Source organism: Setaria viridis, chromosome 5 (assembly GCF_005286985.2).
Source record: "Setaria viridis chromosome 5, Setaria_viridis_v4.0, whole genome shotgun sequence".
NCBI lineage: Eukaryota > Viridiplantae > Streptophyta > Magnoliopsida > Poales > Poaceae > Setaria > Setaria viridis.
In genome coordinates, this window is record NC_048267.2 from 40,239,616 (window position 1) to 40,252,354 (window position 12,739).

Sequence of the window (12,739 nt, forward strand, 5' to 3'; positions counted from 1 at the left end):
AACAGATAATCTTTAGTAAAAAAATGAGCTTTTTAAAAGCATATATACGGCATATGACTATAATCACATGTAAATCACTGATTCCATGCTCATAGTGTACTCTCAAATCTCAATAACATGTAAACAGCTGGACAAAATCACACGGGTTATGGTGTAAAAAAAATGCCCCCACATTCCCAAAACACTGTGGGAAAGTTTAAAGTCTCAGCTGGTAGTAAGTGCTTTTGAACAAGGTTAGAGCCTAGAAGTTATCTAGGTGGAGCTCCAGCATTGAGATTGTCTTATATTCTTATGCCGACAATTTGCAAGCTTTTTTCATGTGTCACACTCAAAGCTCAGTGAAAACCAAGCATGACCATGATACACAGACTTATTGTAAAATAAAAAGCCCATCTCAAGCAGAACTCATCACCAGTAGAAACAAACGGAGTGCGTTTGTTTTGTTTCTGGACCAACTCGCACATTTTAAGACGAAAAAGAAACACGAACAAACCAAAAGATCCAAGGCTTGCCAACTTGCACAAGAAATACTCAGATTTAAAATGCATGCAAAATGATTACCTGTTGACAAGAATGCTCACCGTATACCACCATTAAATACAGTGTACCAGTCTTCCATGCAAGCCACTGAGATCCCATTTATCCTCAATTGACTCCACTTAGTTAGAGATTTCTGCATACTACCTGCTAGTACTGAAGAGTCTGGCAAAATTAGTTTGAATGAAGACAGAAATTTGTGAGAATTCGAAGAAAATAAAATCCAGTTAAAATGGATCGACTGTCCGAGAACTCTGCTTATATACAACAATTACCTTTCACATCATTGAACAGAATGCAAGTTAGCATATTTCATTTTTCGTAGAACATCTCCACTTTTTTTGTAGTTCTTACACATCAAAACGAAGAAATACAGCATTGAGATTTTCAATCTCAGTATAGCCTCAGAAACCAAATCTTCTGATGCATCTGGTAAAGAAAGGGTGTCGTAGAGCTTCACGTGCTTTAAGGCGCTCATTAGGATCATACCGAAGAAGTCCTTGAAGAAGATCTATTAGATCTCCAGCAGAATGATCAACATGTTGCATAACAAGATTCTGCATGAGTTGAATGATTAGAAATTTTCAAAAGGCATACCATCGTATGTCAGTTGAGAAAAGAAAAAACTGTGACAGGTAACAGGTTACATCAGAGGCTAGAAGACTACCTGAAGACGAGGCAATTTCCAGACTGCCTTCATGCTCTCTCGTGAGGCCGCCCCCTCTGGCCAGTCCAACCTTACTCCGCGCTTGAAGTACTTTTCAGCACGTCGACTGTAAAATAGCATTAATTAATTAATGTGAGTAGTTAATCTGAATAAAATTAAGACAGAAGTCATCATCTGCCTCAACTAGATGTACATCAACCAAGATTATAAAAAAAAAATACACTAAGAGGATAGCAAAGGACTTGTAGACATACTCAGCTCTGACAATCATATGCTTTGGGAGGGGGCCTAAGACCCTCTCCATCATAGCCAAATGCTCCAAATTTTCGTGAGTTTGAAAGAGAGCTTCCCCCTAGTATTATCATGCAAAACCAAAAATGCAAGAGGAACTTATCAAGACAAGAACCACAAAGTTGCAATAGCAGCAACAGCTATGGACAAGATTAACCAAGTACTCAGATTCAAAGAGGTTTAGTGAACTAACCGAACAGAGCTCAACTAAAATACAACCCACACTCCACAAGTCACATGGATAGTTCCACCCAAGACCTAAAAGGAAAATAGCAAAGATCAAAACACAAAAACAAAGCAATTGGTGTCAGTAGAAAATAAAGATGAATATCCAGTTTGCATGGGTTGGTGGGGAGGTGTTAACTATACCAAGGATAACTTCGGGTGCGCGGTAATGTCTTGTCGACACCACATAATTGTGATCTTGGTGTTCAAATGTCGTGCTGCCAAAATCAATCAGCTTGATAGCACTAGATTTTGGAAGGTTCTTGAAGAAAGAACCATCCTTGGGTGGTCGTATAGAAACCTTCATTGCAAATAAAAATAGAGTTTAGAAAAATAAATGTATTCATGCACAAATGAAATTAACTAGTCAGCAATTCCTATCCCACATAAGAATTGGATGGATTCCTGCCATTGCAATTTTGCACAATTCATTAGTTTTCATTATTAGCAACATGGTGGATCCCACATGTCACTGGCACACAATGGCAAATAACGAATTGCAAAAATTTTGTATGGCAAAGAATATTTTCCCTGAAAAAGAACCTTAAGCAATAAATGTCCAAAAAAAGAACCTTAATAGCAAATGCCATACAGAAGCAGAGGTGACAATTTAGGAGTTCAGTAATAACCTTATAATCAGGCACCCTGATAGATTCGGATGAAACAAGAAGAATGTTCTCTGGCTTCAGATCCGTGTGAATAAGTCGCAAGTCATGCATAACTGCAGAGATAAGAGAAACATCAGATGTTTTAGAAAGGGAAGCATAAGCACATCAGAACTAGCAAATCCAGCTTAACAAGATCATGCCAAGCAAACTTTAGCAGGTTAGTAATTTAGTGATATTGATGGAAATTCAAAAGACTTGATGATTGCATCAAATACAGCAAAAGTAGACTGAGTACTCACATGCAACAGACTCTAATATTTGTCTAGCAAATTCACGAACAAGGTCGATCGGAAATGAACGGTAGCTATTCTTTCGCAGAAAGTCATATAAGCTTGGCCCAAGCTTCTCAAATACCTGAACAGATCATTAATCCAATATCATAACTTGATCATCAAAAACAAGAAAAGGATAGCCTTCTTGATGCATATGTACTTACTATACATATATGATTACGATAGTCAAACCAATTCCGTATTTGCACACAGCTGCAGGCATAGAACCATCGATGCAAATCCATCAACTCACAAAACGGGTCAATAAGTGAAATAAAGGAGGTGGATTTCTTACCGGCTGCCAGTAAAATCATGCTTCCCAAGTCTCTGAAGCACGTCAATTTCTATCATAGCAGCCTCTCGATATTTCTGGAGGGAGCGCACAATCTTGATAGCCACTGCTTCTTGGTTTTCCAAGTCCCAGCATTCCAAAACTTGTCCAAATGTCCCTGTGACACAAAATGAAACGATAAATATAGCATGAAAACAATGAAAGCACAGGGAACAAGAGCAAAAAAGAGCCTGTTCATCCTGTACATTCAAATGGAAACTAAACATTCCAACTAAGAACCAGATCACTACAGAACAGAATATGCAGAATATGAATTGTAGTAGATCAGACGGAACACACTAACCTTCACCCATCTTGCTAAGTATCCTATCTGCAAGACCAGGAAAGCAGTGTTAGTCATTATATTATAATAAAATAGCATAGCAAACAGAACCAAAAACATAAACAACGGTTGGAACTGATGTAAGGATCAAGCAGTTTCAACAAATCGTCAACAAAGCCTACAGGCTAAGACCAATAAAGAATATTGGGGCTTGTTTAGAGCCAATAAGTAAAGCATTTTCTTAGTTTTTAGTTGACACCATTTGATGAATGATGAATGTGGTGTTTGAAATTGAAATGGACCAACGATTAGTAGATGAAACAGGAATTTAAGTGTTTAATTGTGAAGCTATGTAGAGCCAGAATACAGAAATGAAAACTGCACCACCAACATGGCAACTTACAGTAACAGATAACATCTGAAAGAAAATCCATCTCAACAAGCTATAGGTCAGAGAGGCTCAGATGCAAGCCAGAAACAAGCAACCTAGTGCAAGTAAATTAAACATCATTGAGCTGTGGAAATAATGGAAATATACATCTTGGTGTCAGATTCTCTCCAACCGCGAAAACATAGTGCCCATCCTTGTCATCCGGTCTCCAAGGAGGTGAAAGATTCCGCGGAGGTCCGGTGTAATAAATTGGCGGCGGCGGCAGAAAAGCCGTCGCAAAATTACCATTAATTAGTTCCTGCCCGCAGTATAGCATTGGAATTGCCTGCAAAAATAGAAAGCAATGTAAACTTTTTACTGACAACATGGATACACAAAAAACTGAAGGCTGGTCTCTTACGTTTTGTACTGTAATTTTTAGAAAACAGTTGCATGACTTGATATATTTGAGGTTGCAATCGATTTTATTCAGTAGTCACTAACTGAAGTATCGTACATATATGTTCCCACAAAAGTGACTGTTAGTGATTGATGAATATTTATTAAACTCTCCAGATTTACTAATGGTTTTGTTTCCATAATCCATAGACATCAACTGAGAAACTCATCCTGTAACCCTTAAACATTCTAGCCGAAAGAAAGACAGTTATCAGCTCGAAAGTTCTGTTAGATAGCTCAGAGGCCAAAACAAGGTAACGCATAGGTCACAAATTTCCCCCTCTATCTCGAAAGTAGTAGCTCTTACATAACGGAGATTTCCAACCATATACTCTACTAATTGGCCGAATATCCACGATGATCCGCAACAACCGCACCACAAATCCACAATTATCCGAGCCCCGCGCCTCCGTCGAACCCACGGGCTCCAAATCTAACGGAAACCGCGCCTAGATCTAGCCAAAACTACCACCACAACCCCACGCCTAGTAACCGATCGAGACGGCAAACAGCGCAAGTACGATACCTTGGGGGGCTGGAACAGCGTGGGCGCGACATCCCAGGCGAGCCGGGGCCGCTTGCGCGGCCGCTTGTCGGCGCCCTGGTGCGGGTACTCAGCGAGCCACTGCGCCTCCATTGCCGGCTTCGGAACCCTAACTGGTTACTCCATCCGCGGGGCCAGTCCGGCGACGAATTCCGGGGGTGGAACTGGTGCGCGGTGCGGGAGGAGCCGCCGAATCGGAGCTCAATTTGGGGGGAGGCGTAAGAGGAAACGAAGCGGTTGAAGGAGGGACCGAGGGAGGAGGGGGGGGGGGGGGGTGAAGCTCGAGATGGTGGTGGTGGTGGTCTGGTTGTGCTCGCGTTGCGTCCGAGGAACCCTGGTTTGGTCTGAGACCCGCGGGAGAGGCGACGCTAACTATGGTTAGTTCATTTTTAGCCCCGTTACATATCAGCCCCTGAGTTTATGTTGTATTCGACTTTACTAGCTGATGCGACGCGTTTTCCGTGCGGGCTGGGCGGGTGCGAATCTTGTGCCTGTTTTGCGGGGCCTTTCTGCAAAGTAGCGGTTGCGAATTCCCGTCAAATTTCGGACCCGGCCTGCCCTCTCCGCCTCCGCGGTTGGTGGGAAACGGTTTGAACTTCCAGCCGTACCTCTGCAGCTGCTTCGTTGGGCATGCAGCATGCTTCCGTTCTCCTCTTCTGCTCTCTCACCTTCTTCCAATTTCAGCGTTCCTCGCAGATGGGTATCATGGGGGCATGCGCTGGAGAACTCATGGATATCATAATTGCCTCATGGGCTAATGGGTTTTTTAAGCACGCCTTCATCAGGTTCTTTTTGAGGGGGTTTTGCCTTGAAAGCTTACTGCATTTAGAACTTGCGTTTATATTTGGATGTGTTTTTGTAGCGGGTTCTGGCCTTTCGGATGCAGATATCAGAGCAAGGATTTGTGCCATTGCTTGGCGTTTGAACTTTGAAGGCAGAAGGCACCTTCGTTGCTGCAGGTTTGCAGGTGACAGGGGACGCGGTGTTGGCGTAGAGGTTTTTAGCGGCGTCTTGGCCTACGCCTACGCGGCACCCTTGGTCCATCGTTTGGTGCTGGTCGTTGAGAGAGAGTAGACCAGGCCATGATCTTCACCTAACTCCTCCAATGAAGCGCTACTTGATGCGTATGCGTTCCAACCAAAACAGTCGAGTCATTGGCGACAGAGAGCAAACTACGCACGGATAGATGCATGATGCATCATCCCCTGCTGCCACATCCCTGTGAAGCAAGCTTGGTACAAGCAGATAGCACTGGCAAAGCGTATTTTTCTTGCATCCGTGTGAAGTTTGGCCACGGAGGTATCGTCTTGTAAACGTTTGAGTCACAGGTAGTCTGTTCGCTTCAGCTTATAAGCCGGCTAAAAAGCTGAAACGGCTGATTTGTTATGAGAGAAAAATACTGATTGGTGGCTGATAAGCCGGCTGAATAAGCTGAAGCGAACAGGCCAAGGACCGGAAGAGCATCAGAGGGATCTTTTTTATTTTGGTCCTTTTCACGAAAAAATTTCACAAATAGGTTCCTGGTGAAACCAATTCCGAAAATGGACCCTTAGCTTGGCGCCAGGATGGCTGGCGCCAAGGTCCCCCCACCGCGCCTCCGACGTAGCGCCGCCCCACTGACGTGGTTCCAAGGCTTGGCGCCATAGATCTTGGTGCCGAGGCTGGCGCCAAGCCTTTTACCTTAACGGCCGCTCCTTCCTTTTGCGCAGTTTGATTTCGCATCTCTTCCTTTCTCAACAACCCGCGCCGGCTCCCTCGTAGTCCGCCGCCGCCGCCGCCGCAGGCGCCCTCGTCGCCCGCCGCACGCCGCCCCGGCCCGCCCGGCTCGAGCCGCACCGCCCCGCCCCGCCGGTGCCCCCCGGACGAGCCCCAGCACCCGCCGTGGCCTGAGGCCGGCCGCCCCCCGCCCTGTGCCCGCTCCCGGCTGGGCAGGCCGCCTCCCGTCCTGTGCCTGCTCCCACCATGGTCGAAGGTAATTAGTTGTAGTATAATTTAGATAGATAGGTTTAGATAAAATAGTTATATTGATAAATTAGAATAGTTAGGTAAAATTTAGATAGATAGGTAGATAGATAAATTGATTGATAGATAGAATTGTTAGATATGAAAACTAATATAATTTGGTAGGTTTTACATAGTAAACTAGTTATTACGATATTTAGTTAAGTAGTTGTATAGTTAACTACATATGTACATATTAGGTGACATAGTTAATATTAGGTGACATAGTTAGTTAGTATATGTGACATAGTTAGTTAGTTGTATTTAGTAGTTAGTAGTCAATTGATACTATCTGATTTCATACTAGACTTAGAATGTTGATTTATTATGGACTAAATGAATTGTGCGTCGTTATATTGATATACTAGATGGAGAACGTAGTGAGCATATATCACGGAGGCACCGTGGAAAGGGATGAATATGGATGTGTTAAGTTTGTTGCCATGCAGTGCGAGGTTGTCATATTTGATGAGAAACTCTCGTTTAGTGAGTTGCTTGCAAGGATTCGGGAGGAGTTACATTGTCATGAAGATGATGAAATCACAGTCGAGGGCATACTTCACCTAGGTTCCCCTCTCAACATTCAAAGGAAGATGGTCCCAATTGGGTGTGCAGGCTAGTGGGAAAAATATGTGAGGACGGTTATGAATGGTCATTCCTCAAGTGTTGAAATGGTTGTTCATCGGGTGGGAGTTGATCCAAATCCTCATCGGTTTTCCCGACCAATGGGTCAACGGGCACACTTCGATCCTCCCGTCCCAGAACCTATTATGGACGTGGATGTTGCACCTACTATTCCCGATGCTGAATCTACCCCTAATGAAGTAGTTGGACATGGTTGTCGGATTGTTAATGATGTGGCGGACTCTCCTAATGAGTTCCTTTTCACTCAGAATGATCCGAGTAAGTGTCTTACCGGTTTCTATTGTTGAGAGATAATCCATTCGTTCCATCAATTTATTCTTTACTCATATTTGTACTTGATGGCGCAGAAGATATTCCAGAAAATGTGGATGTGCCTCTAGTTGATGCGCAAGTGCAATGTGGAGATGGATTGCGTGGCTCTAATAGTGCTGAAATTTTGAATGATGAAGATGCATACGAGATGGGAGTGGATCTTGATTCTGATGATGATCGTCCTGTTGGAGAGATGACAGAGAGTGATATTGAGATGTTCAGGCGTATCTTCCCTGGACATCGTGACCGATAGTTCACGAGTTTAGCGATCTGACTCTTTCCGATCAGGCGTTTGCAGAAGGACGTGATGATGAGCTCCTAGAAGCTCCTGAAGCTAGTCTTAGTATGGTTATTGAGGAGGGAAGGGTATTTAAGGACCTTCCCGTATTGAAGAGATGGTTGCAAGCTTTTGCAGTAATACGGAAGAGACCGTACAAAGTGTTGCATTCATATGCGGAGCGCCGTTACACAGTTGTGTGTGACAAGGAACGGTGCCCATGGAGGGTTTGTGCAAAGAAGCAAAATATCACCGGGAAGTGGAAGATCACAAAAGTTGTCGATCCACACAATTGTGCTGACCATGAGCTTATAGTGAGACATCCGCAGCTAACATCTACCCTCATTGCGAAGCGGTTGATGGGAATATTGAAGGAACAACCCAACATGAAAGTGAGAACAATTATCAGAACTGTTGAGGAGATTTATGGAGGTTATGTGATAACATATGGTAAAGCTTGGAGGGCTAAGCAGCGAGCGTGGAAGATGATATATGGGGATTGAGAGTCTGGGTACGAGCAATTGCCAGTGCTTTTTAATGCAATAAAAGCGGTGAATCTAGGCATGCATTTTGAGTACATCCCAAAGCCAAATGCTTGGAAGGATAGGAGGCAGATATTCGGGCGTGCGTTCTGGTGCTTCCCTCAGTCTGTGGAAGCCTTTAGGCACTGTCGTCCTGTTTTCTCTATTGATGGTATATTTTTGATTGGCAAATACAGGGGCACACTTCTTATAGCCATATCTTGTGACGCGAACAATAGTTGATTCCTTTGGCATTTGCATTGGTTGAGAGGGAGAACAATGACAGTTGGGGATGGTTCTTAAGACTAGGCCGGATACATATGGTTGGTCCTGGTAGGGAGGTTGGCGTCATATCCAATAAGCACCAGACCCACCGAGGTCGTCTCATAGCGGAAGGGCAGGTAATAATCTACAATTCATGATTCAAGCATTGCAAGCGTCCACGTCTTCTTTCCTAAGAAATGTCTGACTCGGTTTGTTTGCATGCAGGTCCTTCCGCTCCTTCGTTCTAGAGCCCATGATGGGTTTTTGGCGCTGCAGTACGACGACCGCTACACTCCTTTGTTAGAGATGGCGGGCCTAGATGTCATCTCGTATTAGGTTCGCCGTGTGATGCCCAAGTTCAACTCAGCGGCTATAACGGCGTTGGTTGACAGGTAATACTTTATTTCTATTACCTCCGTTCATATTCAATTTATTATGTCCTTACATGTTAACAAGTAATAATGCTGCAAAATGTAGGTGGTGGCCCGAGACTCACAGCTTTCACCTGCCGTTCGGAGAGATGACAGTGACCTTACAGGACTGTCAGAAGATGCTGGCTCTGTCGATTCGCGGCCACGCAGTGACTGGACCGTGCGTCTCAGAGGGTTGGAGAGCACGAATGGCAGCCTTCCTTGGGCAAGAGGTTGAGGAGCAGGGGAGTTGCACATCTGGAGTGCTAATCTCCTGGCTGCGGGAACACTTCGGCCAGTGCCCCCAGGACGCGTATGCGGGGACAGTTGGGCACTATTGCAGGGTGTGGATCCTGCACTTGTTTGCCTGCGTTCTTTTCCCAGACGCTACAGGTGACACTGCGTCTTGGATGTGGATTCACTGCCTCACTGACTGGCACCAGGCACGTCTTTACAGTTGGGGATCAGCTGTGCTGTGTTTTCTACACCGGCAGCTGTGCGAGGCATACCGTCGGACTTCGGGCTCCGCGTTAGTTGGTGGGTGTGTCTACCTATTGCAGTTATGGATGTGGGCCCGTCTTCCTGTTGGTCGTCCCGAGATTATGCCACGTCGACCGTGGTTCCCAGGTGAGATGCCGAGATGGCAGCCGACATGGGTATATATTTGGGATTAGGTTAAGGTTAGCCATACGAGGTTGGACCGCGCGTACCTGGATTACATCAATGAGATAGACGCGCTCACGGCTCATAGTGTAAGTCAAATTTTTATTAACATGCTTTGTAATCTTTTAGTATAACAACTAACATCTTGTTTTGACATGTTGCAGGTAAATTGGAAGCCTTACGAAGGAGAGGACGCACTTCCTTTTACCCTTAGCTTCATGTGTGGGTTGACGACGATCTTTACAGGATGAAGTGCCCTCTCATATGCTTCTATGCTGTCGAGTACCACCTGCCAGATCAAGTAGCACGACAGTTTGGGATGAGGCAGATTTGGCCACCACCGGTGACCTCGACTAGTGTGGAGCTACACAGGTAAGTTTTTTCGTATTTGAATTATTTCAATACCATTAACTAAATTTTGCCTAGCAGTAACATGTAATGTGACGTGCAGCGTGGATCGTAAGAAGAAACGGAAGGTCTCTGAGTAGGCCGCGTTCCACCAGGCGTACATTGACGAATGGGAGAACTTCGACGAAAACATGGACGAGAACGACGAGCCGCACACAAACAGTGAGTACAGGCAATACCAAACTTGGTACCAAGGTGCGACGCGTCACAGGCTGAGGGCAGCGTGGACGGAAGATGACTACACCGACATCCAATCATCCGATGATGAAGACACGGTGTACGATCAAAGTACTCGTGCTGGAAGGCAGGTGGAGGCAGGACCAATCCTGGATAGGATGGTAAGACAATTGCTTGACTTTTCTATGTTCTATGTTAAAATACTTAGAGATTTAGTTAGTTAGATAAGGACTTAGTGACCATCTGACTTAATCATTTAGTCATTTAGTGACTTAGTGTGTAAGTAAGTTAATGACTAAATCATTTATTGCTTTAGTGACTTAGTCATTTGTTGCAGGGCCGTACCCTCCAAAGCTCGGTTAGAGATATAGAGCATTTCCGTCCTAGAGTTACGGACCCCGAGACGCGGAGCTTTCTAGAGGCAATTCTCAAATTATTCTTTCTAATACTTTATTAATACGTTACATTCTTCTTTCGTGTAACTAGTTTTTACTACGGCAACGACTGTTAAATCGGCTTCGCCGTGCGGCTGCTCGTTGTGGTTGCAGGATTGCCACGACGCGAGACGTGCACGTTCCATCCCTACGCGAAGGAGGCGTCAGTACGTCTAGCCAAGGCCCCTCAGGTTCGAAAGCAATTGCATCCAAGGATGAGAACGACGACGACGACGACGATGAGCAGAGGGCCGAGGAGCTTGGCCCGTCTCAGCTTCAGGAGGCTCCCTTAACTCAGCCTACACAGGTTGTAGGCACTATATTTGTTGGGGGGAAATATCAACGCTCCCCAAAGACAGCACTTAAAGAAGCGGACGCGGAGGCCCGGGCCCACCTAAGCGTAATCAGAGCTCCGCCTCGCCCGACCAAGGCGCCAGGATCGGGAGCGCCCGACCCCCCTCCGCAAAGTTTCCGCCTCGCCCGACTGCGACCCCGGGGTCGGGGGCGCCCGACCCCTCGCCACGGAGTTCCGCCTCGTCCGACCCCAAGCGAAGGGGTCGGGCGCACTGGGGCCCCCGGGGGAGGCATCCCCCTCGGATACGGTCCAGATGGACAAGACAGACAAAATCCTGTGGGTCCCCCCGTCGGCCTCGCCATAAATGCGCCGTAGGACTGACGGAGGGCAGGGCGACTACGCCCCTCACGCAGCCCGGCGCAAGTACCCGTGCACGACCGCTATGTACAGGCTACAGTGCAGGCGGCCGGCTCCCATTCGCCGCAGGGTACTCATGGCCTGCGCCGACCGGAGCAAAGGAGAGAGCGGCCTGTCCTCGGCCCCGCATAACCTCGGGTCCCGCGTGCCCAGCAGCACGGATGCGACACTCTCCCTCTCAGCACCCGTCGCCTGAACAGCAGCATCCACCGTCCTCCCCAAACGGACACTGGGGTAACGACGGAACGCCCTCATCATGATCTGATACCTACGAGCATCGAAGTAGCTATATGCAGGGAGCAACAACACTTGGCACACGGCGACCACCCCCTCCGGCATGCGCGCCGGCACTCGTCAGGGGCCGGCAGAGGCATCGGACGCCTAGGATCTTGCTCCTCCTTCCTGCAGCTACTTTTACCATTCTACGCTTTACCCTTTACAGTCCTCTGATCCGATCCCAAATGTAACTCCGGCCACCCCCCTTGCGGTATAAAAGGCGGAACCCGGGGCCGGAGAGGGGATCGGCTTTTTCTCCCTCACGCCATAGTACACCACAACTCTCCCTGAGAGCGCAAGCACCAAAGAGACTTGGGACCAGTCCCTCTCTCGTCGATCTGTAACCCCCTACTACAGAACCTCGCGTGGGCAACACGAACATCCCCGATACTGGACGTAGGGCTTCCTTTGCCCGAACCAGTCTAAATCCGTGTCTCCCGCGCAACCACCTGAGGCTTACGCGTATAAAAGAAATTTACTAGTCTAAGTCTTGATCCGCTGATCTTGACAACGACAGTTGGCGCGCCAGGTAGGGGACCTTTGCGCGTTCATCTCCAGCCTCAGATGGCCAATCGCGATAGCAGCTTTGCTCCGGGCTCCCTGGTCCGTTTCGGGAGCCTGGACTTCCTCGCCACCGGGGAAGGGATCGAGCTGATCCCTGTCCTCGTCCTGCCCGCTCATCCTGGTACCCTCGGCCCCGCTGCCAGGACAGCGGTGGGCGGCCGATCACCTGCCAGAAGGACCTCACCAGAGGGACAGCCCTTCGGGCTACGCAACGCCGCGGGGGCTTACGGTCGCCTCCTAGCGCGGTCCTTGACCACGCTGCACGCGAGGAACGAGCTCGTAGGCACGGCGAGGACAATCTCCGACGCTGGCTCCAGCAGCGGGAGTCCCCGCCCCTCGCGCGAGTGCCTTGTAGTCGACGCGCACTCCGAAGGGTCCAACGGTGATGGTGCCGAGGGGAGACAACGGGCTCCCCCCTCGCGCGCCGC

At 47.3% G+C, this 12,739-nt stretch overlaps 1 protein-coding gene across 1 annotated transcript; it reads right to left on the reverse strand.

Annotated features, from left to right (window-relative positions):
* Positions 1–823: 823 nt before the first annotated feature.
* LOC117857752 (serine/threonine-protein kinase AFC1) lies at positions 824–4,921 on the reverse strand. Its single transcript, XM_034740602.2, has 12 exons — positions 4,630–4,921; positions 3,813–3,990; positions 3,296–3,322; positions 2,956–3,109; positions 2,825–2,873; positions 2,628–2,742; positions 2,350–2,441; positions 1,865–2,021; positions 1,689–1,753; positions 1,459–1,556; positions 1,205–1,310; positions 824–1,094 (listed from the first exon to the last, which is right to left on the reverse strand). The coding sequence occupies exons 1-12, from the start codon at positions 4,738–4,740 to the stop codon at positions 942–944; spliced, it is 1,305 nt and encodes a 434-aa protein (XP_034596493.1). The 5' UTR covers positions 4,741–4,921; the 3' UTR covers positions 824–941.
* Positions 4,922–12,739: the final 7,818 nt, after the last annotated feature.

Excerpts from the sequence above, each read along its gene's own strand:
- LOC117857752 (XM_034740602.2), bottom strand. The coding sequence starts at position 4,740 with ATGGAGGCGCAGTGGCTCGCTGAGTACCCGCACCAGGGCGCCGACAAG. Across the intron at positions 2,874-2,955 it reads CATGATTTTACTGGCAGCCG|CTGTGTGCAAATACGGAATT; the intron begins GTAAGAAATCCA and ends CTATGCCTGCAG. Across the intron at positions 1,557-1,688 it reads TTTTAGTTGAGCTCTGTTCG|GGGGAAGCTCTCTTTCAAAC; the intron begins GTTAGTTCACTA and ends TGATAATACTAG.